Source organism: Larus michahellis, chromosome 1 (assembly GCF_964199755.1).
Source record: "Larus michahellis chromosome 1, bLarMic1.1, whole genome shotgun sequence".
Lineage (NCBI taxonomy): Eukaryota > Metazoa > Chordata > Aves > Charadriiformes > Laridae > Larus > Larus michahellis.
The window spans coordinates 206862050-206887515 of NC_133896.1; the positions used below are offsets into that span (position 1 = coordinate 206862050).

General features: G+C 36.3%; 1 protein-coding gene across 4 annotated transcripts in view; it reads right to left on the reverse strand.

Annotated features, from left to right (window-relative positions):
• The window catches only part of DYNC2H1 (dynein cytoplasmic 2 heavy chain 1), a 178237-nt gene that overhangs the window by 42284 nt on the left and 110487 nt on the right, over positions 1-25466 (reverse strand). For all 4 annotated transcript variants that reach the window (XM_074570728.1, XM_074570750.1, XM_074570719.1 and 1 more), the window contains 3 exons: positions 23356-23567; positions 21436-21540; positions 4089-4205 (listed from right to left, as the gene is read on the reverse strand). In XM_074570728.1, the coding sequence (XP_074426829.1) occupies positions 4089-4205; positions 21436-21540; positions 23356-23567 (434 nt within the window). The remainder of the gene's footprint in view (positions 1-4088; positions 4206-21435; positions 21541-23355; positions 23568-25466) is intronic.

Consider the following 25466-nt stretch of genomic DNA (forward strand, 5'->3'; position numbering starts at 1 on the left):
TTTTTGCCTCTGGAATAAAAGGTAGCTGATTTTTAAAACTGCTTTGAATTTATAAATAGTTTAGCTAGACTCAATTCAGATCTATACTGGGCACTTCCTGAGTTTGAGTAGTTTGAAACAGATATTTGACCGTTATTTCCAACTACCCTTAGTGATAAGCACATTTGACAGGTAGAAGACTAATAATTGCTTCTTGTAAATAAAATGGAAGGTATTGCCAGCATCTATTCCATCTGCCACTACTTTACTACTGTCTGCATCCAATGGATAAAAGAAGATAATAGTAATAACCACCACCTCATGGAGTTCAACAAGGCCAAATGCAAGGTCCTGCACCTGGCTCCGGGCAACCCCCGTTATCAGTACAGGCTGGGGGATGAATTGATTGAGAGCAGCCCTGCTGAGAAGGACCTGGGGATACTGGTGGTTGAAAAGCTGGACACGAGCCAGCAATGTGCACTTGCAGCCCAGAAAGCCAACCGCATCCTGGGCTGCATCAAAAGCAGCGTGGCCAGCAGGTCAAGGGAGGTGATTCTGTGCCTCTACTCTGCTCTGGTGAGACCCCACCTGGAGTGCTGTATCCCAGATAGTCCAGAGGAGGGCCATGAAAATGATGAGAGGGCTGGAGCACCTCTCCTCTGAGGACAGGCTGAGAGAGTTGCAGTTGTTCAGCCTGGAGGAGGGAAGGCTCAGGGGAGACCTTGTTATGGCCTTCCGATGCATAAAGAGGGCTTATAAGAGAGATGGAAAAGACTTTTTACCAGGGCCTGTGCTGACAGGAGAAGGGGCAATGGTTTTAAACTGAAAGAGGGTAAATTTAGACTGGATATAAGAAAGACATTTTTTACAATGAGGGTGGTGAGACACTTGAACAGGTTGACCAGGGAAGTTGTGGATGCCCCATCTCTGGAATTGTTTAAGGTCAGGTTGGACCGGGCTTTGAGCAACCAAATCCAATGAAAGATGTCCCTGCCCGTGGCAGGGGGGTTGGACTAGATATCTTTAAAGGCCCCTTCCAACCCAAACTATTCTACGACTTTATGATTCTATAATAAAGAGTCTGCTAAATGTAAATGCTTCCAAAATTGAGGGGAAAACAATTCTATATAGACTTCAGGAATAGATACTTTTTGTGATTTTACTTTTTCATACCTGGGAAATCATTTTATCATATTCTGTGCCCATTCATGCATAAATAAAATAACGTAAGGTTGTTAACTTAAGCAGCAATTCAACTATTTTCTTCATTCTAATTCCCATGTCTTAATTTAAAACTTCTGAAGACAAACATGATGCCTTCATTGAGCTATCAATAACAAATTAGAATGTAGAAGTATATGTAATGTATGAGGAATTTTTAAAGATGCCTACACTTTTTCAAAGCTTAAAGCAAGCATTTGTTGAACAGACTATGAAAACTAATTTTTATAAAGGAGATTATTATTTAAATTTTTTGAAACACTCAAGCAAATGTCCCCCAAAAAAACCCAACACAAGGTCAGAGGTCATCCTATGCTAAAGGAGATCTTCAGAAGATAAAGAAATTAATCTGCTAACAACATAAAAATGTTAGAAAATAAAAAAAAAATCAAGATTATATAGGAGTCTTTTTTTAGATATTATGAGCCGTAAAAATGTAGGTCAAACACAGATGCATATGGTGACTTTACAAATACTGGGAGAGGAGAAGGAGAGAACACATAAATATTGCATAATTCATTTTCCTGTATTTAAAATTAAGCCGAAGAATAGATAGGCACCACAAGCTTGACTCAGGCAGGCATTTATTGACATTTGAGATGTCTCATTCTGCCTCTAGATGCTACTCCAGCAGATCACAGGTCTCATGTGGATTCTGTGTAATATCTGCAAGGCCACGAATATTTGATGGTTTCTTAAATAGTGCTAGAAGCCTAATTTTTAGGAAATCAAATCGAGCCCTTATGACAGCATCGATCAAAGACAGCATTTTACATCTCTAAAGAAAGTTCTCAGATACAGTGTGGTAAAAAATGGCTATTTTCAAAGCAACAAATTAAAAAATCAGAAAGAACTGGCCACTGAACCAGAGAAGCTACAGGGTGACTCACAGGAGGAAACTAAAGAATGGTAGCATGGTCAGTGGCAAGGGATTATAGCCAGAGATTACCCAGATATTCTAAATCAGTCAGGCTGATGCTTATCTTTAGTGAACAGATTGCTTCTGTAGCTAAACCAGAGGCCTCCTGCATCCATAGAAGTACTGCACACTAAGCACAATATTTAATTAATATTTGCTTTTTTTGAACTCAAACGTAATACAATAAGCATAACAAACAATATATAAAATTTTTGTACCCAATGGTCCTGTAAAAATAAAATTGCTCTTGCTAAGAACAGGCCACACTAACTAGGTCTTACGCTAACTGTGCAAAGCCCCAGTAGTGGCCTTCTAGACTTGTTATCAACTTGTTAAGAGAGTTTGCTCTTTGAAGTGGAATTCAGTACCAGGTGTCTTCTCTTATGATGTGAAGTTGAAACATGGGACAATAGCCAACTTCTTGGAAGTATGGGCACAGACTGAAAAGAGAGGCCTGAGAATTATGGACAAGCCGATGGCAACCTGCTGGTCAGTGAGGAAGGGAGACATTAAGAACTAACTAGATTGCTTTTGCTTTAAGACAAAAAGAGGCAATGAAGCAGGAAAGCAAAACAGTCAAGTTACACAATAAGGTACCTGCTACAGCCTGAAAAATAACCCCACCTAAGCATCACCCAGCCTGTAGTTCAGGAACAGAGGTAAAGGCCTGAAAACTCATACGAAAGGACATCTCAGATTTGAGGGCAACGGTAGGAGAGAATAAGTGCTTTGAATTTGCAGTGGTGATGATTAATAATGATAAAGAACTAGCCATCAGCAATGTGTGCTGTTAATGAGTATTAATGTAATGCAGTTTTGTTTTACGGTTTAAAACTGGCCTCTTTTATCAGTCTTCCAAACACTAGAAAACCTCATTTTCTGATTGTATATGTACACACATATGCAAGAGTTTCATCTGAGCTCTTGTAAGGAAGGTTTGCAGGCCTAAGGGTGTATTTAACTCAGTCAGTAAGATATAATGGAAGGTGTCACACTGAAATAATACTGCTTTTTCTTACAGGATCACAGACCTGGTTAACAGCAGTCCATGTTCAGAGGCCACAGATTTCAACATGAAGCTATCTAGTACCAAATGATTATTTTGACAAAAACATGACATATCACACACTTAGCATGGATCAAATGAGAATTTAATCAGAGATTTCAAAATGTAATGGCAAATCCTAATGTACACCTCATGTTACTTCTTCATATGTGGTTATTTGAGTAAGTGAAAGATGTTTTTCATTCCAACGTTGTTGTGTACAAGACATGTTTTTGGGCCGCAATGTCTGTGATCTATTACTTATCACTAAGGAGAAAAAAGTCTAGGAGGCACCTAGTATGAGGTGAGAGGGATCCTTCCCAAGTACGCGTAGTATCGGCGTTTCAAAGAGAATTCGCACACATTACAGCTAAACGGATACCCACAATAAGAATTCAATGATTGGGAATCAAGCTTTACTATCTATGTAAAAAAAACACCTCCAAAACAAACCAGAACAACAAAGGAACAAAAAGGAAGTGATATTGGATATTGCAAGCATTGTAGCAAGGATTTTAATGCACCTCAATTTAACGCTAGTACCATATTTCAATATTATACAGGAAAAACTTAATTTAATATTTAAAATCATTAAACATTGCCTTGTGAATACTAGAAAAATGAAGAGACTAAATTCAAATCTAAAATATATTAGTGTTCTTGGAAACACATACAAGCTTTTAATCTCATCTATGAGTGTGGTCTCACCTCCAAATGGAGAAAAAAGTGATAGCCTGTTATCCCACATACAGGCTTCATAGCTAATTACATACACATAATATTGTACTTTGCAACTCAAATTCATTTCATTTACTTTTTCACTTCTTATTTTTCAGTATTCAAGATAATTCCTTAGACCTTAATTTTAATATAGTTACCAGGATAAAAAAATAAGTTGTATTTTCAAATTAGCTACTTTCCTACCTGATTAAGTTTCTTCCACAGGTTGAGAACAGGAGAGAGTTCAGTAGACCATATTTCTCTGTCAAATTTGCAGCCAGCAGTTACTGACCTGCTCAGGATCCGAAGCTGTGAAATTACCTGAGTGATGAGAATACAAACGCAAATGTAGAAGGATAAACAAACTTCTTTTAGTACAAAAATGCGATACAATAGCAAATACTCTCCGATTAATTTGTGGACTATACTTTTCTGCATACTTAATTACTAATGATCTATTCAAAACACAAACAATACCCATATCCAAATATAGAACATACTTGAGCCTCATTCATATTAAGCCCAAAGCAAACAAACAAAACAAATCCATATTTTTCTTATCAGTCTTTGTTCAACTATAATTTAAAAACTAATGAGGTGTATAATTAATTAAAAAGCCTACGAAATCTACAGACAAAACTCAAGCTCTGCCTTTAACTAGGCTCCATCTGTAATTAAAAAAGGAGAAACAAAAAACCAGAATATGCTACTAAATACATATAGCACCCACCAGGCATCAAAACTCCAAGACAATTATAATCAATTCATCCCAATCTCCCATGGATCTCTTACTTACTTAGATATTCGAATTATTTAAATGCATATTTATTATACAAAGGAAGCAAGCAATTAAAAGAATAACTGCAAAACTTCAGAAAGAAATGGGGCTCCCAGTTCATTAGGTCCAACCACTTTCTGCTGTTAGCAACCCCGATAACTCCACACGTAAACTGATCAAATATATGTCTACATTTATAAAGAAAGAATACTGAAATTGAAATTCTTCAGTGATGTTGCAGTCTGTCCTGCATATAAAACCCCTGGTATTTTCAGGTATTTTCGCTAAATTTTAGTTATTTTTCACAGTGCATTTTTTGCAAGACTTCTTAAGGGAACAACCTACAAATTCTCTCCTCTTTTGTTTGACTTCAAAGAATTAAACTTGATAATAAAAAATTATTAATCGTTCAGAAGGACTGGACTATTTAATTGTTAGACAGAATGAGGCAGGAAGTCAAGTTGTATCTACTGGGTATTGACTTATTTTCTGTTCTTGAAAGATGTGCATTGATGTAGTGTTTTCTTTTGTTTTTCATTTTCTTTTGATGAAGCAAAGAGAGCTTCTTATTTATCTGCTTTGATAGGGACTATGAAGCACTGCAAGATCATAGTACGCTGAACCATTATTTTAACTTCTATAACATTTGCTATAATTTTATTCTTATATTAAATGTCTTACAAGACATAAAACAAAAAATACATATACATATATAAAATCCACCTGTATAACATGTAAACCTATATTTAGAAAAACAAGCTTAAAAATACTTTTAATTAAGCTAAAATAGTATTCTTTTTCATGAAAAGCTCACTTATTAATATAATGTTATTTCTGAAAAAAATCTTTTTTTATTTCCTCAGAAATGACAATACGATCTGTTGTCCTATAGAATTATGCAAGCTCTGTGGTTCCAGATCTCAGAAATGATGAAAAGGATTTTTATTTCTCCATTATATTTAAGGAATTAAACGCAAAATTAATTCCAAGTCCTAAAAAACATTATTAGTTGATGAAAGTCATAGTCTATTATAATAAAGTACTTCAGTCATGACGCTGCAACTTGGTTTGCCAAGAGGAACTCCATGCATACCTAATGAATATCTGGATGAAGCATCTTATAGTACTAAAACCTTACTTTTGTCTCATCTGAAGTAAACTGCCAGAAAGGAAGGCAAGGAGAAGTTGCAGTCAAGGCAAAGAAGTAGCTGGAGTGAACAGAGCTTTGCCTAGGAACAGGCTACGAGCCAGCTGAGAGCTTACAGGCAGAGATCAGAGGACAAGCCAACACAGGTGGCGCTTTAGTAGGTGTGTGCTACAGACTCCTTGATCGAGAAAGCAGAGGAAGCCTTCTGACAGCTTGAAGGAGCCCAGCAATCACAGGCCTTCATTCTCAGGGGAGACTTCAACCAACTCAGTATCTGCCATGAGGGCAGTATGACAGCGTGCAAGAAATGCAGATTTCTAGAATTCGTTGAAAACAATTTCTTTAGAGCCCATAGGGGAGATGCTCTACTGAATCTGTTGCTAGTAAACAATGATAGAAACTGGTAGAAGATGGGAAGGTCGAGGGTAGCCTTGGCTGCACCATGAGTTTGGGGGGTTTAAAATCCTAAGAGAAGAGAGCAAGGCAAGTAGTAGAATAAGAACTCTGGACCTCAGAAGAGAAGATTTTAGCTTAGGGATCTTCTTGGCAGGATCCAATGGGCAACTGTCCTGGAGGGCAAAGGGGATTGGGAGCGTTGGTTAATCCTCAAGAACAAATTCTTCAAAGCACAAGAACAATCCTTTCTGATGTGCCGGAAGCAAGCATGATAACCAAGCCAAAGAGCAAGCACTGCAGAAGATCGATATGGATGAAGAGGAAGCTAGTGATCTCAAATGTAAAAAGATAATCCAGAGAAGATGGGAGCAGGGATGGACTACCCAGCAGGGATATTGAGACATTGCTCAATTGCGTTAGGATGGAGTGAGGAAAGCCAAATCTCAGCTGGGTTTGAAACCAGCAATGGGTGTGAATGCCTACAAGAAGGGCTTCTGCAAGTATTCTGGTAGCTAAACGGAGGAAAAGAAAATACGAGCCACTGCTCAGTTTAGCTTCTGTTATGGAAAATACCACTTTATGCTCTCATTCTCATAACTGAATTTTAAACTTCAACAATTCTTTGTGTGCTCCAGCCATTGTGTATAGCAGAAAAGATTCTTGTTTAATTTATGAAAAAACTATTTTCTCTCATTAATGTTTTGATCGTTGTATCTTTATCATTCCTGTTATTCTTCCTCCTTTTCACTCTTCACACATGCAAATGTTCTGACAAGTAATAGAGATAATAAACACATGTTTGTGCCTTCTAGAAGCCATTCTTTTAGCTATAGTTCTGGCTCTTACAATTTGTGTTTGGATAGTTGCCTGCCATCATTTGCAAAGAAATAAAACATTTATATCAAATATACTTTAACTGGTAATTCAGTATGCAGTACTTCACATAAACTTGCATATTTATACTACAAAGCTGCAAAAATTTTGTATGATTGCTTTGTGAATATGTGAAATTGAAAATATTAAGTATTTTAATCTTTTTTTAAGTGCCTTCACAGGTATAAACACTTAGCTCCATATATTTGAATTGAATTTGAGAAGTCGTGACTGCAAGATCAAGTAATTAGAGTATTTTCTAACTCTAGTGTATAGGGTTAGCTGTTTATTTCTAATTATCTAATTATAGAATTTGTAAATATAATTAAAATAGGAAATACACTACCTATCCATTATTTCAATCTTTGTTCTTCAGTGCACCTGTATCTGTTTCTGCTTTGTATCTTTTATCAAAGGAGCTCAAAGATATTGGGATGTGACTATCAAAAGTTAAGCACTTAGAAGTACTGAATCAAAAGAAATCAAGTTTTAACTCTCAGTGTTCTAGAGTACTGTAACATACTATGACCTTTATCAAATGTTCATGGAAATCCTTTAACTCCTTCCTGTTCATCCCATGTCTTCTCTCAAGTATAACAGATATGATGGTTGCATAAATTACTATTAAAGTTTCCACAACAGCACACTGTTTTCAACTGAGTGTAATTTTTTACAATTAATGTGTTGGGCTGAAACTTTGTGTATTGGTGGCTCATTCAGCCTGAATACCTTCTGAAAATTTTAGCCTACAACAGTCATTCACCTTCAAGAAACAAAAGAAAACGCATTTTAGTCATGTCAAAATACATGAGATGAGGCTGACCTCAACTTTGAATTGCTTCAGCATCCCAAGCTTTTCCTAAGGGACAGTGAATTTGATGGACATCTTTTTTGTACCATTTTCTACATCCACAAAACCTGTCCAAATTTAGGAAAGAATTAGATATTGTAAAATAGTTACTCATATTACTGCTTAAGTATGATGACAAGTTTGATTTTAGAAATTGAATGGCATAAGTATTTTATTTTCACAAATCACAATGACGTTTCTTACGGTGCTGACCAGTCTATGCCACTGCAAATCAGCTAAAGCCTGAGAAAAGGTTTACTCAGTACTCTCAAATCAGTTAATGAATGAAAAGGGAACTGATATTTTTTTAGGATCACAGAATTCAGGTTTGGATGGACCTCAGGAGGTCTCTAGTGTAACCTCCTGCTTGAAGGACGGTAAACTCTCAGATCAGACCAGGTTGCTCAGGCCCTGATAAGATACACTTATCTAGCCTGGCCTTGAAAAATCCCAAGTATAGAGACTGCACAACCTCTCTGGATGACCTGTTCCACTGCTTTACTGTCCTGGTGATGAAAAGGTTTCCCCTAGTATCCAATCTGGAACTTTCTTGTTTCAGTTTATGTCCCGTAAAAACAAGGGAGTAAAATGCATGGACTGGGACAAAGAATGTGTTAAGATCGGGAACGACCTCAATAAAACCATGAGTGGGATATATTTCCCTATTAGAATTACCAGGTGTATGACAAAACTCTCCCAGATCATGTGATATGTTTGCAGTCACTCCATGGGAACTGTTTTCACCTCCAGGCAAGAGAAACAAGTCTGGAGCTGGAAAGGGAACTGGATTTAGAGGAAAAAGGAGTATCAGGAATACATTTCTGGGGGCCATATAAAAGACAAAAATGGCTCTGTAAGGTGTTGGGACAGGAATGAGCACACGGGCTGGATGAGAACCCAGAAGACGACCTTGATTCAGCTGGAAAAGGGAATATGATTAGGAATCTGTATTTAAGGAGACAAAATAACTCTTGGGTTGAGTGAGAGCACTGTACGTATTAACTTAAATCAAACTTAAAACAGACAAGCACAAATTCACCCCACCTACCCTTCAGCACTTACTTAAAGCTACTTAAAACTTACTTAAATTACACAGATTACCACCTTAGCCTCCCTACGTAATCAATGGATCTTAAGTGGGCTAATTCGGTCATTTGGAAGGCCCACCTATTGAGTACGTAGGAAAAGTAGGTTCCTTACATAGGTACTTCAGATAGACGGGTCTATGTTGTGGAAATTAGAACGAGGATTTTCATTTCCTGGAAACCTAACTTCAAAACTCAAGGAGAACTCGGGCTCCTCTCACTGCGCAAGTATGTATGTTACCATCAGGTCAACTTATAATCAACTTCAGATATTTACTTGAGGATGAGACTAATCATGCCTTAAGCACAATATTTGTATGACCACAAAGAGAGACTAGATGTGACTAGCACAGATGCAGACATCTAGGTCTGGTGAATTGTAATCCTTTGCACTCTAGTTTGGAAAAGTACCAATGTATGTACTTATAATACTAAGGAAACTGAAAATCTAATCATAGCTGTATAATAGAGGGTACTCAAAAGAAGAGTACTCTTACGATATGTAACCTTTAAATGCTCCCCTTTGTTATGGCAACATATTCTTTTAATATATTATACACTAAAAGCTCTTCTATGTTATACTCCCCCAGTCCAAACACACATCTAAATATTCTGAATAATGCTAAGATTGAAAAAAACTACCGTAAAGCAGGAAAACAGTGCCATTGCTGAAAATATGGCAGAAATGGAAAGATAGGTAATAAAAATATAAAAGCAACCACCAATAATGGTCTCTTTAAAGAGGGGTGAGAAGATTATTCAGAACCATGGGTCTTTGTAGAAGCTGCCTGTTTTAAGTAAGGTCAACTAATCAGAACAACATTTAGACAAAAAAAATCAGCAGAGTAATTTATTTGTGAACAGTGCATCTAATAACTATGAACCGCATACAGGAACTGCTACTGAGTATTTTCTTCATTGTTAGTGGAAAATTCATACACTGTTGTTTTTTTTGCATTGTCAGCAGAGAAAGATATAAATTGCATATATGAATAAAGGTGGGGTAGTCAAATTTAAAATGTCAATACTTATTTACCTAGTTATTAAATTAATTGTGCATCTCAGCTTTTTAATCTATTGCATACTTTATGGGTTTCTGTGGATATATGCTGCTATAGTATTGACCAACTCATTATAGTAAAAACCCCACACATTTAGAGAAATTAAGAGAGATAGAGAGATAATAAACAGAATGGAAAGTGATAAAGACAATGAATGATCCCATGTGGCTTCATATAGAACTAATAGAAAGTTATGTTTGACCTGAAAATTAAAATAAAAATTCATGGAAAAATAAAAAAGGGGAAATGTCAAGATTTTAACTTTTCCTTCCCTGGAACTTAGATAAAACCATATTTCTGGGAACACAAAATCTATTTCTGTTCTTTACTCATGCACAAGATGAGGAAAAAGTCTTGCTTTCCGTAATTCACAGCTACTGCAAAAAACTGCCACTTCACAAATACAGTACATAATAAACACAGGCTTATATCTAAGTCTTGTATTTATTTCATAAGCAATCTATCTTACAAATCATACAACAAAATCAAATTTTACACACAGCATTACAATTTGAAAACGAGGAAAATAACAGTCAAAAATATATTGTGAAATTCTATGTCACTGAATTAAAAAACAAAAAATCTAGGATCAATCATTTCTGAACTAAATATGATTACTGTTCTAAGATTACAAAACAGAGCAGATTTGCTAGTCAGATAACTGCTATTTTTTTCATGACTAAGGAACAGATAAAAGGATTTTTATTTTTGTACAAAAGGCTAACAAACTCCTTTCAGTAAATCTATAGAAAACATCAAAGCAGAGACTGTACTGCCATCTACCAGTTTTAAAAGGATGTAGTAGTCTTAGCACAGAAACCATTTCTCTGTTTTATTTCTCTGAATGAAACAATATATCCCTTTACGCAGCTGTTCAAGGAGATATTTCTGTTTTTATAAGACTTTACAGCTCAAACTAAAATACGAAGTTATAACATAGTCACTTCGGTAAATATTGGGAAAGTAGTAACTCGGTGCAATGCAACTATGTCTTCATTGTGTCAAGAGAAGGAATGGCTTTCAGTTTGATATGCCTTCTGACACAACTGCATGCTTCCATAGTGCTCCTTATGGCTTGGCTGCAGTTACCCACATGGCTGTGAAAGGAGCCTAAGACTGAGCTGCCAATGAAACCTCTTGGACTCCCAGTCTCTCTGTGTCCCGTACCCTCTCTGCAAGAACAGAGTCCATGGAAGTTGTTAAGACAAAGGTGCTTCAATGGCATTCATAACCAAATCATTCATACTGCATGTGGACAAGAAAGAAACCGTGAAGGTCCAGACTTGCTTGTTTGTGGTGTCCTCAAGGCCACCTCAAAGCTGCACATTCACTCAATAAGGATGTGAAGTAGGACCGGACTCAATATAGACATGCCTTCTTAATAAAAATACAAAGCAAATGCAGGAAAGACATTAACACCACCTCTATCTTCCTTTATACAGAAGAGGATCATATACCTTTGACGCCAGGAAGATCCTCTGTAGAGCAGAGATTCAGTGGAGAAGGAAAGAAAATCAGCAGGATGCTGCAGATGGACAGCAGAAGCCCACTACTGACCCAACCAATATCCAAGTTGCACCTTCTCCCAAAGAACAACTATGGGTTTTATGTAGAGGTGGTTGACCTTAGCTAATTACACACCCTGACAAAATTAAAGAAAACCAGAAAATTGCAGCCTGTTCTGAGAAGAGAACAAATTTCTCAAATGCCAAGCACCAATATATTCTCATATACATAGCATAAATCCTCTGGGAATTGATAAAGCTGCGTGAAGCACTGCATTGATTCACTGCAATGGTAAAGAGCTGTGTTTTCTGTTAGAGCACAGTACTGCGGCTGCTACTCCATGATGTGGCACTGCACATTTCTTGCATGCAGCACCACAGGTATATACAAAATACTCCCCATATTATAAAAATTCTTGTTAAGTACTCAGATCGCTCAATTGCAGGGTAATAACAAAGCCAGTTTGGCATTACTCATCAGTTTCTGCTAGAGCCTATTAGTCATGTATTTGTGATGTGGGATGCATTTAATAAATGTCAGTAATTATATACTCTGCAAAGCTGATACAAGGGTTATATAAATGCTAAATTATTTTAAGAAAATAGATTTATGTTCATCCTGACATCTATAGCAATAACATAACAAGTTCAAGAATAATTCTGATTGCATTATTTTCAATAATTATACCCATATTACTCTATGTGACATGATTAGAATTATGGATGAGCAGTAGATATAAAATTAGGTACCAGTGCCCAGCATCCTCTTGAGCTAGATTTTGAAAGAGAAAATAGAGGCTGTTGACAAACACATAAGAAACTACAGATATCATTATATTACAATTGCACCTTGGAAAACTACAAACCACAGCCCCACTATTCTATATACAGTAGAAACACTGCAGTCAGATATATGACTGTAATATGGGGCGGACACAGTCACCCTAATTTTACTTCAGCTTACTTGAGTAATAACATCAGTGGAGACTTGGTGTGTACTCTCAAGCATGATCCAGCAACCTGAGAGTTCCAGGTGTCCCTGTATACCCTCTCCTACACATGCTGTCCCTCCTGCCGTCATTAACAAGGTAAAACCAGCACTGGAACTGTACTACAACCATACATCCGAGCAGCTTTAGGAAGACAGAGAGCAGCTTTAATCTAAGTAAACAAGATATGCAAGGAATGGTTGGAAGAGGTACAGAATCAGACAGTGACTTGCTGAAAACAAGAGCAGGACAGCAACTGAGTTAAAAAAAAATTGCTGTCTAAGGATAAAATGCTGTTTTACTGAAGTCAATGAGATCATTGCAATTACAGTTAATGAGGCAAGATTCACTTCATGTTTTGCGACCCTGGTTCTTACTTGTTTACCTCACTAGATTGCCCTAGACTGTTTTCCATTATTAGTTTACTATTAATTTTAACTCAACAAGTATTCATCACAAAATAAAAAATAACTACAAAAAAAGATAATTAGGTTCTTCTACAAAATTTCTAAGTTTCAAGCACGGGCAGATGAGCAACAGTAATTATTTTAAATGAGTACTATATTTAGCAGCTGCACTAAGGTATGATGAGCTATTCCTTTTGACTTCTAATGGATTTCATTAAAGAAATTGTTGTTTCTCTTTAAGCAATCACATGTATAAAAAGAATGCATTCAATGTAAGATTTCTGTACTAGTGTAATTTCTGTGGAGTATGGAGTTAGGCAACATGCTTTTTGCTTGGTTTTGTAAACCTGACTTTGTTCAGCTACCATAATTTCCTTCAGTCATCCTGATGTAATGTGTGAATATTATTTCTGCATGTTGAGTTTCTGACAGAACAAACTCTTAAATTTTCAAACGATTCAGCTTCCGTTCATGACAAGTATGGAATGTCACAGTATGAATACATGAAAATAAGTTTGAATACAGACACAAATAATTTCTACACACTTTCAAACACTCTATAGCAATGTGTATTCTAGACCTGTACACATCCAAGTTAATATTTACAGCAGTGATCTGCAAGATGAGATTTTTACTGAGTATGAGAAATAAAACACGCAAGCTTTATACTATGTCAAAGAAAGAACTGCATCAAGAAATTTTTCATGGGAATTATATCTTAAAAGCTTGAATAAAATTCATGAGAGACCTCCTAGCTTATAAAATTTTAACTCAAATTAAGAGTTACCTTTCAGTCACAGAAGACCTTTTAATACCAAAAGGTGATTCATCCCTTTATTTTAGATGCCTATCGAAGAATGGCACAAATTATTCCCTGTAGCTGCTTATCTTTCTCTAGTAACAAAAAAAATGGGTAACTAGTTAAGATGAGGTGGCTAATATTCACGATTCAAGTTAGATGAGATGAATTACACTGGGGCTTCTTTTTTTTTTAACTCCTCCACCTGCATGTGTGCTATTCCAAAATGAGTAGAAACAGGTGAGGAGGAAAAAGTTCTATCTGGGAGGCATTTGGGCTACCTGAGCCTGACTTATGGATCAGAACCAGTGCCATTCAGAGGAAGTGGCAGGTGACCATGGACATGGGGGCCCAGGCAGTGTTCTCCCCAATTCTGCTAGTGGATGCATGTGACCATGCAACCAGGTCACAATACTTGGTTGCAGAACTGGGATGTTGCAGGCATGACTTTGGCTCTTAGGCTGTGACACCTTGTTTGAGAGAGATTGATAGCTAGAATCCATATGACAAAGTGTAACAAGAGTATCTGCCAACAGGCTTGCTACTAGCAAGCAGGGCTTTAAACTAGATTTGTCAGGCATGATGAACAAAGTCCAAAGAGAAATGGAGGGACAGAAGGTCAGAAAAAAGCACCTAGAGTATAACACGATGGGAAAGGCATTCCTTTATATATGTCAAACAGCAAGTCAGTTCTGTTGTTACCAACACAAAGCAGCACATTAAAGTTACAGGAATTGTTCGACTCTTTATGGTGCTTTCATGAATACCGATGGATTCCATGAAGACACTTTGAGATTAGTTAGATGGGACAGAAAAGCTAAATCAATTCCTATCAAATGAGCTGAGATAAATATCTAGGATTAAATGAAAAAGGAGTACCTCAAGGAACCATTCTTCTGCAATTACTTTCAGATAATAAAAATAATGGAGTTGCTAACTAGGAGAAGTGAAAGTGATTCCCATCACTCACTCTGAGACAAAACAGGTAAAGACAAGCTGCGTCTGACAGAAACGTATCAGGGAAAATTAAATCACCTTATATCCTCTACCCTGCTACAGAAAATACTAGTCAGATGTGGATTATATTTGAGACTATAAAATTTGTCTGAAACAGGTTCTTAAAGCAAGTAATTTTGTTGCAAATTCTGAACCATCAGAACTGCAGAGTATCACTGACCTGGTTCAAAAGCTAATAAAATTACAAAGGACAAAATATAGGAGGTGAAATACTCCCAGAAACTTCAGTTGAAGTGAATTGGAACTCACATATTTCAAGTTATAAGTATTCACAGCTCAACATTTTTAATTGGTATATAAAATCTACAATTAAATAATCTTATAGTATTTCATTGAAAAACTTGTAAGAAGCTAAGTCAGTGGACTCTTCAACAATCTGAAGCTCGAAGGATTATTTTACATTTTTGATGTCCTTAAGCACTTTGAAGATGTGGTGGCTTGACCTTGTCTGGCTGCCAGGTGCCCACCAAAGCCACTCTATCACTCCGCTCCTCAGTAGAATAGGGGGGGGAAAAATATTAAGAAAGGCTTATTGGTCGAGGTAAGGACAGGGAGATCACTTGGCAATTACCGTCATGGACAAACCAGAATTGACTTGGGGAAATTAATTTAATTTACTACCAATCAAATCAGAGTAGGATAATGAGAAAGAAAACCAAATCTTAAAACACCTTTCCCTCACCCATCACTTCTTCTTGGGTTCAACTTCACTCATGATTTTCTCTACCTTCTCCCCCCAAGCAGCGCAGGGGGGTGGGGAATGAGGGTTGTGGTCAGTTCATCACACGTTGTCGCTGCTGCTCCTCAGGGGGAGGACCTCTCAAACTCTTCCCCTGCTCCAGCGTGGGGTCCCTCCCGTGGGAGACAGTCCTCCAGGAACTTTAAAAATTACGTTTCAATTATGCATGCACAATCACCCCCAAGAGGTCCTAAAAAGTGAACTGCAAGTCCACTGGCTTGCCTTCCACTTGCCATTCCTGGGATGCTGGACACAGAAGAATGCTGCACTAGTACACAGAGAGACTGTAACTGTCCTTTACCGCTGCATGATATGTGTGAGAGAGTGTGCTCATTTGCCCATGAAAATATCAAAACCAACCTATTCTTCAAACTTACTGAGACCTACCTGTCTCATAAATATTCTCTGTGAAGCATCATGAATCTGTATGTATAAAAGAATGCTGAGTTCCTGATGCAAGATATTATTAAAAATATTATACACAGTATTCTATACAGAAATTATCATTAAGCAGACTAGCCATATTGATTATCGTTGGCAGTCATATTTGAAGAGTCTTGGATAAGTTCCCAGTTCCTGAATGGCTTTTTCCATAAAATGCTTTGCTATATTATTGGAGAATGTTTAGATTAACCAGTCGGCTGACCATACATAACTACTAGTTACAGGCTGTAGTCATTTACAGACATAGCCATTTGACAGGATTTGATGGGATCACACAACACTAACAGAGGGCTTTAAATGCTACAGTCTCTAAGGACTGCCTGTGATGACTAAGTCTGTGCAAAGAAAGGAGGAAGACAAAACAATGGCTCTGCATTTTCATTGCATCTTCCAAGGTGGTTACTGGGAGTAAGTCATATTAGTTGCAGGAATATTTGGGGACAAACTTTATAGCACAGCCTGTAGCGACAGGACAAGGGGTAATGGTTTTAAACTAAAAGAGGGTAGATATAGACTAGATATAAGGAAGAAGTTTTTTCCAATGAAGGTGGTGAAACACTGCCACGGGTTGTCCAGAGAGGTGGTAGATGCCCCATCCCCAGAAACATTCAAGGTCAGATGGATGGGGCTCTGAGTAACCTGATCTAGTTGAAGATGTCCCTGCTAGACGACCTTTATCATCACTAGATGACCTTTAAAGGTCCCTTCCAACCTAAACTATTGTATGATTCTATGATTCTATACTAAAGCCTGCACAGAATGAGATTGCTCTTACTGCTTTTCCAAGGTGTAAAAATGCATATGCAGGACTGTCCATTTCAGTCTGTAAAAATTTTACTTGTCACATATGATAAATGTTATTTTGACTAAGACACTTTATGTATGGTTCTATTAAAAATTATAATACAGGATGATATTGGTTCATAGGAATTCATAAGAGAAAAGAAATATGGTCCCAAGAATAAGAGACAAGTGCACTGGAGCCAAAAGCCCACCGTGCAAGAAGGTGACTGCACAAAGATCCTTCTCATCCACAGGGACCCTAAAGCAAACCTCCACATATTCTGACTGCTCTAATCACTGGTAATAGGTTAGATTGGGAGATTGAACCACCTGAATACAGGCCAATATGCAGGCAGAAATACAGTGTTTATCAGATCATAAGAAAGGAGCATGACCATAACTGAGTGGTGAGAACTCCTGCTGAGGATGAGGAAACTTGAGCTGCAGCTGTACAGAAAATCTCTACCTGGTGTAAAACAGAGAGGATGAGCTATGCTGACTCCTGCAGCTGCACTGTCAGCTCAGTTCTTTCCTATTTTAACTGCACTGTTCTGCAGAGACAACATCGCAAGAGATGTGAGATTACTCATCACCATATTTAACGTAAGTGATGTTGTGTCAAAGGCTTGTTGTAACAGTAGGTAAGGTAGAACCAAAGGGCCACAGTGAACTTTAGAAATGCAGCCTCTAAAAATTTACCTAGCAATTAAGGACAAAATCCAGAAAAAAAATGTAAGTCATGTTGCTGAAAAGATCACATTCATGTAAGTCAAATATTTTCTTAAAAACAAACTGGCTCTTACTAAAATGCATGTAGTATTAATATTCTGAATTACACTACAGAACATCGTAAGACATAATTTCTAACCATTCAATTAGTAATTACCAATATTAAAATAATACAGCTAGCAATATCCAGCTTTTAAATTAGAACTGAAGTTCTCTGCTGGAATAAAGAAAAGCTGTGAATATAATCAGTTTTTGCAAGGTTACTGAAAAGAGTCCGTTTCTTTTTAGTGCTGTTTTAGGTTTATCTAAATATTAGCAATGAAGTAGGTTACAGGAGAAAATCTCTGCATGACTGGAAAATGCTGCACTGTGCTGCAGCAAATTGCTGCTCCAGCCAAGCGTGTTGCTGCAGCAATACAAACTGTCATTCCTATACACGAAAAAATAAATAATATTCATAGAAAGTCTATATAAAATCTACATTTCTATTATCTAAGTATTCCACCTTGTGTAGTAAAATGATGTCATAAAATGATATCAGATTTCTTGCAATACAATTACATCAGTTTAACGTTGCGGTTAATAGAATAGATCATAGTGTTACCTATTTTCATACTTATTTTAAAAGATTTTGAACTGATAAAAGATTGCTAATTACAATTTACTTAAAATCAATGTAGATCTGAATGATTATTTTAAATCTCTGAATCTAAACATATGACTAAAGTTGAAATTGCTGTCAGTTGGTTTAAACAAGGAACTTCAAAGTACGTTATGTTTTAAAAAAAAACTACTTCCCCTAATCCCGAGTTCAGTGGTGTAGACAATACAATTCTGTGCATCTTTGCACAAGGAAGAAGATGTTAGTAGAAATACAGACTGAGAAGTTATAATGGCTAGTAGATGAGACACTATATGGCATAGCAGACATAAGTTACAAGAGAATATACCACACACTTAGCACAGAATCAGCGAAGTAGTGAACATAGTATTAAATTTCACCTTTCTGGTGCTAGTGACATGGCAACTGAGCTGGTAGCAACTTATTTCTTGCTACCCTACACATTCAGCTTTTCTCTGCTTTAGCTTGGTAATGGAGTGATGACAAACACTCCTGTAAGAAGGTAATCATTCCATTTCAGATTGTGAACCATGGGATCACCTGTGGATCTAAGACATCTGCCAAACTGTCAGAAATGGAATGGGAATAGGATCCACAGTTAGGTAGAAACACAATTTTAAAAAAATCTCCCGTTCCTGTTACATAAACTGCCTAAGACTTAAAGAAGTACCACAAACTATTATTGGAAGGATGGGGAAATCTCTCATGTGACAAAGAAGTATCTCACAGAATGGTAACTACAGCAGTTTCATATTTTCAATATTATAATCCAGAGTTTAGAGATTATAATCAATGCTACGACAGACCAGTTCAGCAGAGTGTGAGTCTGCATGTAAATGTGTTCATTACCTTTTTCCCTTCATGCAGGAGCTCTGAATCTATTCTGATTTCATGGAGGTTAAGTAAGGATTTATTTTCAAATAGTAGCATTTTTAACAACTGCAGCTCTTAACAAGTTATATAAGCATAGCTGAAATAAATTAAATAATCATCAGTCTACAGTGTATCTGACAGAAACAAAAGCATTTAAACATGGCTTTGTAATAGAGGAGTTCTTGAGCTCAGTATATGACCCTATGCACCCTCATTCTACTGATTTGTCTTTATATAGCTTTATAGTTTCATATGCTAATAATAAAACAATTTTACAATACAACTATGGATTTGAGTGAACAGATATATTTAAACAAATTTACCAGTACTGTATTTGATATTCAAGAAATGCAATATTCAAAGGTAATTTTTTTTAACAGATCAAAGGTCCTACACCAATAAGAAACTTCTGCATGGAGCCCTTTTTAGGTGAGTGTGAGCAAACAATATGATACTTTTTTAAAAAATTTAACTCTAAGTCTTGAAATTAAAGGGAATTCCAATTATAGGGAACTTCCAATTGATTTTGCCAAGAAAGGTTGGACCAGATGATCCTTGAGGTCCCTTCCAATATGGTATTATGTATAAACTTATATTAATTTTTTCCCCTATAACTTGTACTTATATAAGACAGCATGCTAGGACTGCGCAGAAAACTAAAGCCTTGATATACAGACCAGTTCACTTCACAGCTCTAATATACGATTCTCAATTCAATCAACTTTCATGTTATCTGACGCAATTAATTTACCAGTCAAATAAACTATGCTAATCACTAGTTAAATATTTGTACTGTTTAACTGCATTTATACAGTAATCATGTGCTCTCATCCAGACTTAACTAAAAAGCAATGAAAAAAATATGCAATAAAGAATTTAAGCTTTGCGTCACAGTCCTAAACTTGCTCCATACTTGAGCTAAAAGGGATTAGAATTCTCAGCAAACCTGAACAAACAAGAGGTGGACTTTCACCCGCCTATGAGCATCACCGAATTTCAACTCAGGCTGAGGTACAGCCACTTCTCAGTCAAAGTCCTCCCTAGACTCTAGGCCTTAGTGGTTCAATTCAGTTGTTACACATAATGCCATTTCAGACTCTGCATATTATCCAAGAAAATGTTATGGATAGGTAGATAGGACACACGACCTCCAGATCCATGCTCTACTGGATCAGGGTACACAAGCAGTGGGAATAAGTTGCCTAAACACTGGCTTCTAGCGCCATTTTGCTCCTGACTTCCAGTTGCAGACCAACAAGTAAATGTACCCACTTGGGTCCTATGTCATATTTGGCAGCTCCTAGTAGACGTCTTAAATACACTGGGTATGCCAAGATGATACAAGACACCAATTTTTAGTCAACTGAATTGAAACCTAAGGGAAATGATAAAATATTAGCAATGAAAAGCTTTGTTCAACCAAACAAGCAATGTACTGATGATGAAGACCTCCAGAGTTCAAATCACTTCATCTTTTCCTTTCTTGGACTGACAAAATAGAAGTTATGAGGAGAACAAGACAGATACTCAGTATTTTCTGGCTCCACAACAGGTGAAAAGAGTATCTGCGCCAGCTGTGCTATGAACAGTACCCAGCATGATGGGTGACCCAGGTCACTCACTCAAGCTGAAGATTCTGCGTACAACTCTCAAACACGTAGGTGAAAAATCTTTGATCATTGCCTATTATTCCAGCACTAAGATAACTGCATTCTCACATATTAAACATATATTTAAATCTGGACTACACTGCAATTAAATGATACCTGAGAGATCTTGACTTTGACAGAGCTATCTGCCATATCTTACAGCTAAAACAATAATGAAAATATTTAAAATTAGTTAATTTTTAAACTAAAATGTACAAAAGCCCTGGAACTTACTTTTCATGATGTTGAGAATTTCATTATGACATGCCTAAGTAGTCATATGCTATTCTCCAGTGAGAACAACATTTTTTTCAAATTTTCTAATTTCTAATAGTAAAGATAGAATGCTGACTACTGGGAGAATTCTTCAGAATTTGTCTCTCAGAAAACGCATAAAACGTTATCCACATTCTACCTGTCAAACTATTGTATTAGAATTTGGTGACCAAAGCTAAAACCTTAACTTGCAGTGAACAGCAGCTGTAAGAACTATCCCACTGACAGGAGTTAGATTTACAGTATAAATAGAACTAGTGAAACTACTTACACACATGGATTGTCTTCAACATGAACTGAATTATATTATTGTAAACTTTCTCAATAATTTTTTGTTTATTTAAGTCCTAAATGTGAATCTTTGTAACTAAAGATAAAAAACATTCTACAGATCAAAGTCAACTTATTGAAAAAATTCCTCCATTTACTCTTTCTTATGGAAATTGATATTTATGAACCAGTGGTTGGGTTCTTTAGTTTATACTTTACATGGAAAATATTCACAGGTCAATGCAAAATGTAACTTTACCTGGGAACTGATCATACGTTGTGCTGAACGAGCAATATTAGCAGGCAGGCCAAAAAAGTCAGGTTTGTCATCTTCTGGAAGGCTTTCAATAATATTACGATAATCCTGCATTAGAAGCCAAGAATAAACATAACTGAAGGAACCTTTTGTTCAGCTTATAAATTAACAGTGTATGCTGAAAAGGATTTCATTAAGTGCACTGCATAACACAAACATTAAAATAAGTATATAACACATGACATATCTTGGGAATCTTATTTATAAATTCCTCAGTTTTATTTATAAAAAAAGATCGTTTTTATATAGTGTTTCCACTCTAAAAGAGCAAAAGCAATTCTGATTACAGTGATGCTATCAACTGAAAAGAAAAATATGCTAAGACTGTCTCTGAAAAGTAGCTACAATAATTCTGTTCAAAATTTAAAAGTAAGATTAATGACAATATTAAAAAAAAGATTTTGGTATTTGGAATTTGAATAATAAGAGCATAATACCTATTTATAAAATGAAGCGCACTCACTTCTGTTTAAACCTATGAAGATATCACTCAAAGAAAAGTGAAATCATTTAGGTAAAAACAGGTTTGCGTGATCACTGGAGATGCAGAATAGTATCAATAGTGGTTACAGTGTAATAGTCGCTAGTGATGCTGCTCTTGTACAAAACAGAAAGAGGTGCTGGATGCCTCTCTTATTGTGGCTTTAAAGGCAAAAATATTTACTATTTGAAAGTCTGGCTGCACCCTAGTGCTTTATATCTTGTGCATTTTGTCCTTCGCTTGCAGGAGGATGTCCTAGGTGTGCACGAGTTACTTTGACACCGAGTCTCACTTCAGAGATAACAATCATAGCACACCTCAACACCAAACGCTGAGGGAACAATATTTAGTAAGAGATACTATTCCAATTAACTTAAGTAAACAAATTTAACTTTATCATTACTGTTCTACTAATCAAAACTACTTGCAGAAAAATATTTAAGACATAAAAGTATAAACTGTCATATAAATAATCATATAAGGAAGTGAGAGATATTAGATGCAGTTCAGGCAAGAAGCAAGATTCCTCTACTTGACTATACTATCCACAAGAATAGAGACCAGCCTGGTTTGTTTATTCCTTCCCTCTTTACGATACTAAGTCAGCACATCTATAGAAAATAACCGTCATATTTAAAGTAAAGAAATAAACAAACCCCAAATCTAAACAGTCAGAATCAAGGTAGAGAATGCCAAATGACCACTATTTCTTTTAACTGGCATAATTCCATTTACATCAACTCATACTGGAGGTCCAGTACTGAGTACTACACTAAAATGTAAATGAATCTTAGTAATAGCAACTCTAGCATGTGAAAGGATAGAGTGGTCAGTTCTTTAGACTGTGTTGAATTCCCTCTTGTTTACACGAAAGGAATACTAAAGGAGAATCAGAATCCATATTTATCTCCAAATAAAATGTCATACAGTCTCCATGGCATGTTAGCAGATTATGTCAGAATGCTGACATATTTTGCAAATAAGGAGATATATTTAGATTTTCCTATTTCATCCAGAGTTCTAAGAATGTTTAGCAGTCTGTACAAAAGTGCTATTATGTTAATATACTGAGTTATATAAAAATGTAATGATATCCTTCTTTGTCATAAATTGACCCACTTTCTTTTACTCCGTTCTTCATAGTTATACTGGTCTGCACTACAGTCCAACCAGATATCATGAAAAAAGAGACGGACCGAACAGACTAGCAGAACAGTTCTGACAACTTAAGAATTAGTGCTCCACACAAAGTAAGTCTAAAATAAATGGAGGCATCCTCTGGATTGTAACTCTGGTTTTCTTTGACAAATTATTTCCAAGAATAATTCTTGAAAATAACTTATGTTAGTTTCTACTTGAAGTGATAGAAGATGTATACCTACCAAAATACTGCAGGAATTCGGCAAAGAGATCGAACATGGGAAAACAGTCATCTTCTTGCTTCTAGCATTTAAACTGCCAATGACTTGTGAATTGAAAAGCTGCTCCAAGTAGGACCGAAGAACCCTCATATCAAAGTAATTATCTACACGGCCTCCATAAATTGCATTTTCAAACAAGCCATGCACAAATTCCCACTGAAAATCTTTGGAACCTAAAAATTAATTCATATTAGTTTTATATCAATGAATAGCATTGCATTATAAGCATTTCTTCTTGTCACTGCAGTTCTTAAGTGAAATAAAGAACACAAACACACCAAATAATTAATTTATAATTCTTTTTCTTCTATATTACCAAATAATAAGAGTTGCAGAAACTTCAATGAGTTTGTAAATATTTGTCATTAATGAAATGAACACTTACTGTGTTTCAAAATGAGTTATTACAAATATTACTTAAGTTTTGAAGTGCATTTTATTGTAGATAAACCAATTAGTTATATGCATTTCAGAAACAATACTAATAAAATTTTAATTATGTGCTCCTTTGTCATAAATAAAAATAATTTCCCATGTTCAATATTTTATACACTATTTTGTACCACAGTACAATCTGACTGATTGAACCAAAACCAGATCATGCTCAACTAGATAGCATTACTGGAAACGTCATCTTTCAAACACAAAGATGTCTAGAATAGCTACTTTTAAATTCATTATAAATCACACAACATAGCCCATAAAACTAATCAGTTTCCTACTCAGATTGATGTTGCAATTAGATTACTCTGGCTTAGCTATATCCCACAAATTCAAAATAACCTATTTTCCCTCCCGTCCATCACAGTTGTCCAAAATAACTACATGGGACAATGATCTAGTTATACCCTGTAGCTTTCATGTGCAGGTAAAAGCTTGATTAGAAAGGCACTTCTTAAAGTCCCTTGAAAAAAGGAACCAGCAATTACTTTAAGGGGTGGTTTATTGGTGCTATTTTCATACACTTCAATCATTCCTTAGCAAGAAAAGTTATCTTCACAGCAATAGTTAATTATTAAATTAATTATTATCATTGATAGTTAATGATTCACCCTCTTTACATCACTATATGTTTCAAGCAATAACTAAGGTCCAATTCCAGAAGTACTAATAATCCATAAATCTCATTTAAGTCAATGATCATAAATTATCTCTAAATATCAGTGCCTAACTTTACTTTGAAATTATATAAAATGCAAAGGCTTTAAAAGAAATTTACGTTTTTCATATTAATTAATATTAAGAAATTACTAGGCTACCTAACAGAACAATGACGTGGACTCTGTCTAACAGTGAGTTTCAATATGAAGAATTCCTAGAATCATAGAATCGTTTATGTTGGAAAAGACCACCTTTAACCTAACACTGCCAAGTGCACCACTACACCCTAGGCCTAAGCACCCCATTCATATTCAACTCATATTCAATTCATGTATTCATATACGGGGAATCTCACACTGTGAAGGAATGGAAGACATTATCTTCCAGGCATTCCCGTATTTCCTATTTATTCCTCTGAAATCAAGAAGCTGAGCAAAATAGTTCTTGACAGAAAGAAATTATTGGTTTACCCAACCTCCCAAAAATGGAATTATAATTCATCCTGTGTTTCCAGCTTTGCGTACTGGTGGTGGGCCTTGCAGCATCTCCACTCTTATCCGAGTGTTGTAGAAAAAGCAAAAGCTCTTTATGCAACATCTTTACTAATGGTAAAAAGGGACAGGTCCTGCTTGAAGCCAAGGTCAAGGCACAAGGTGGCTTGCACCCATACAGCTAAACTCTCTTTTGCCCTAAAATAAGATAACCTCTTACTGCTGCCTACTGGAAGGAGTCTCCAGGCTCTGCTATCAGACAAACCATGCCTCGTCGCTGCCTACAAGAATGCCAGTCTGCATAAGCCAAGTATGGGAAAAAACAAAGCTGATCATGGAATAGTTTTGAGCCTGCGTCCAGTCCTTTTCAGTTTACTAATACAGACATATCCTCAGTGTCTGGATCTACATCCAAGAAAGCCTGATGAAGTCTAAGCACAGCTGATTCAGGGTCATGCTACTTCCTATACTGATGTAGTT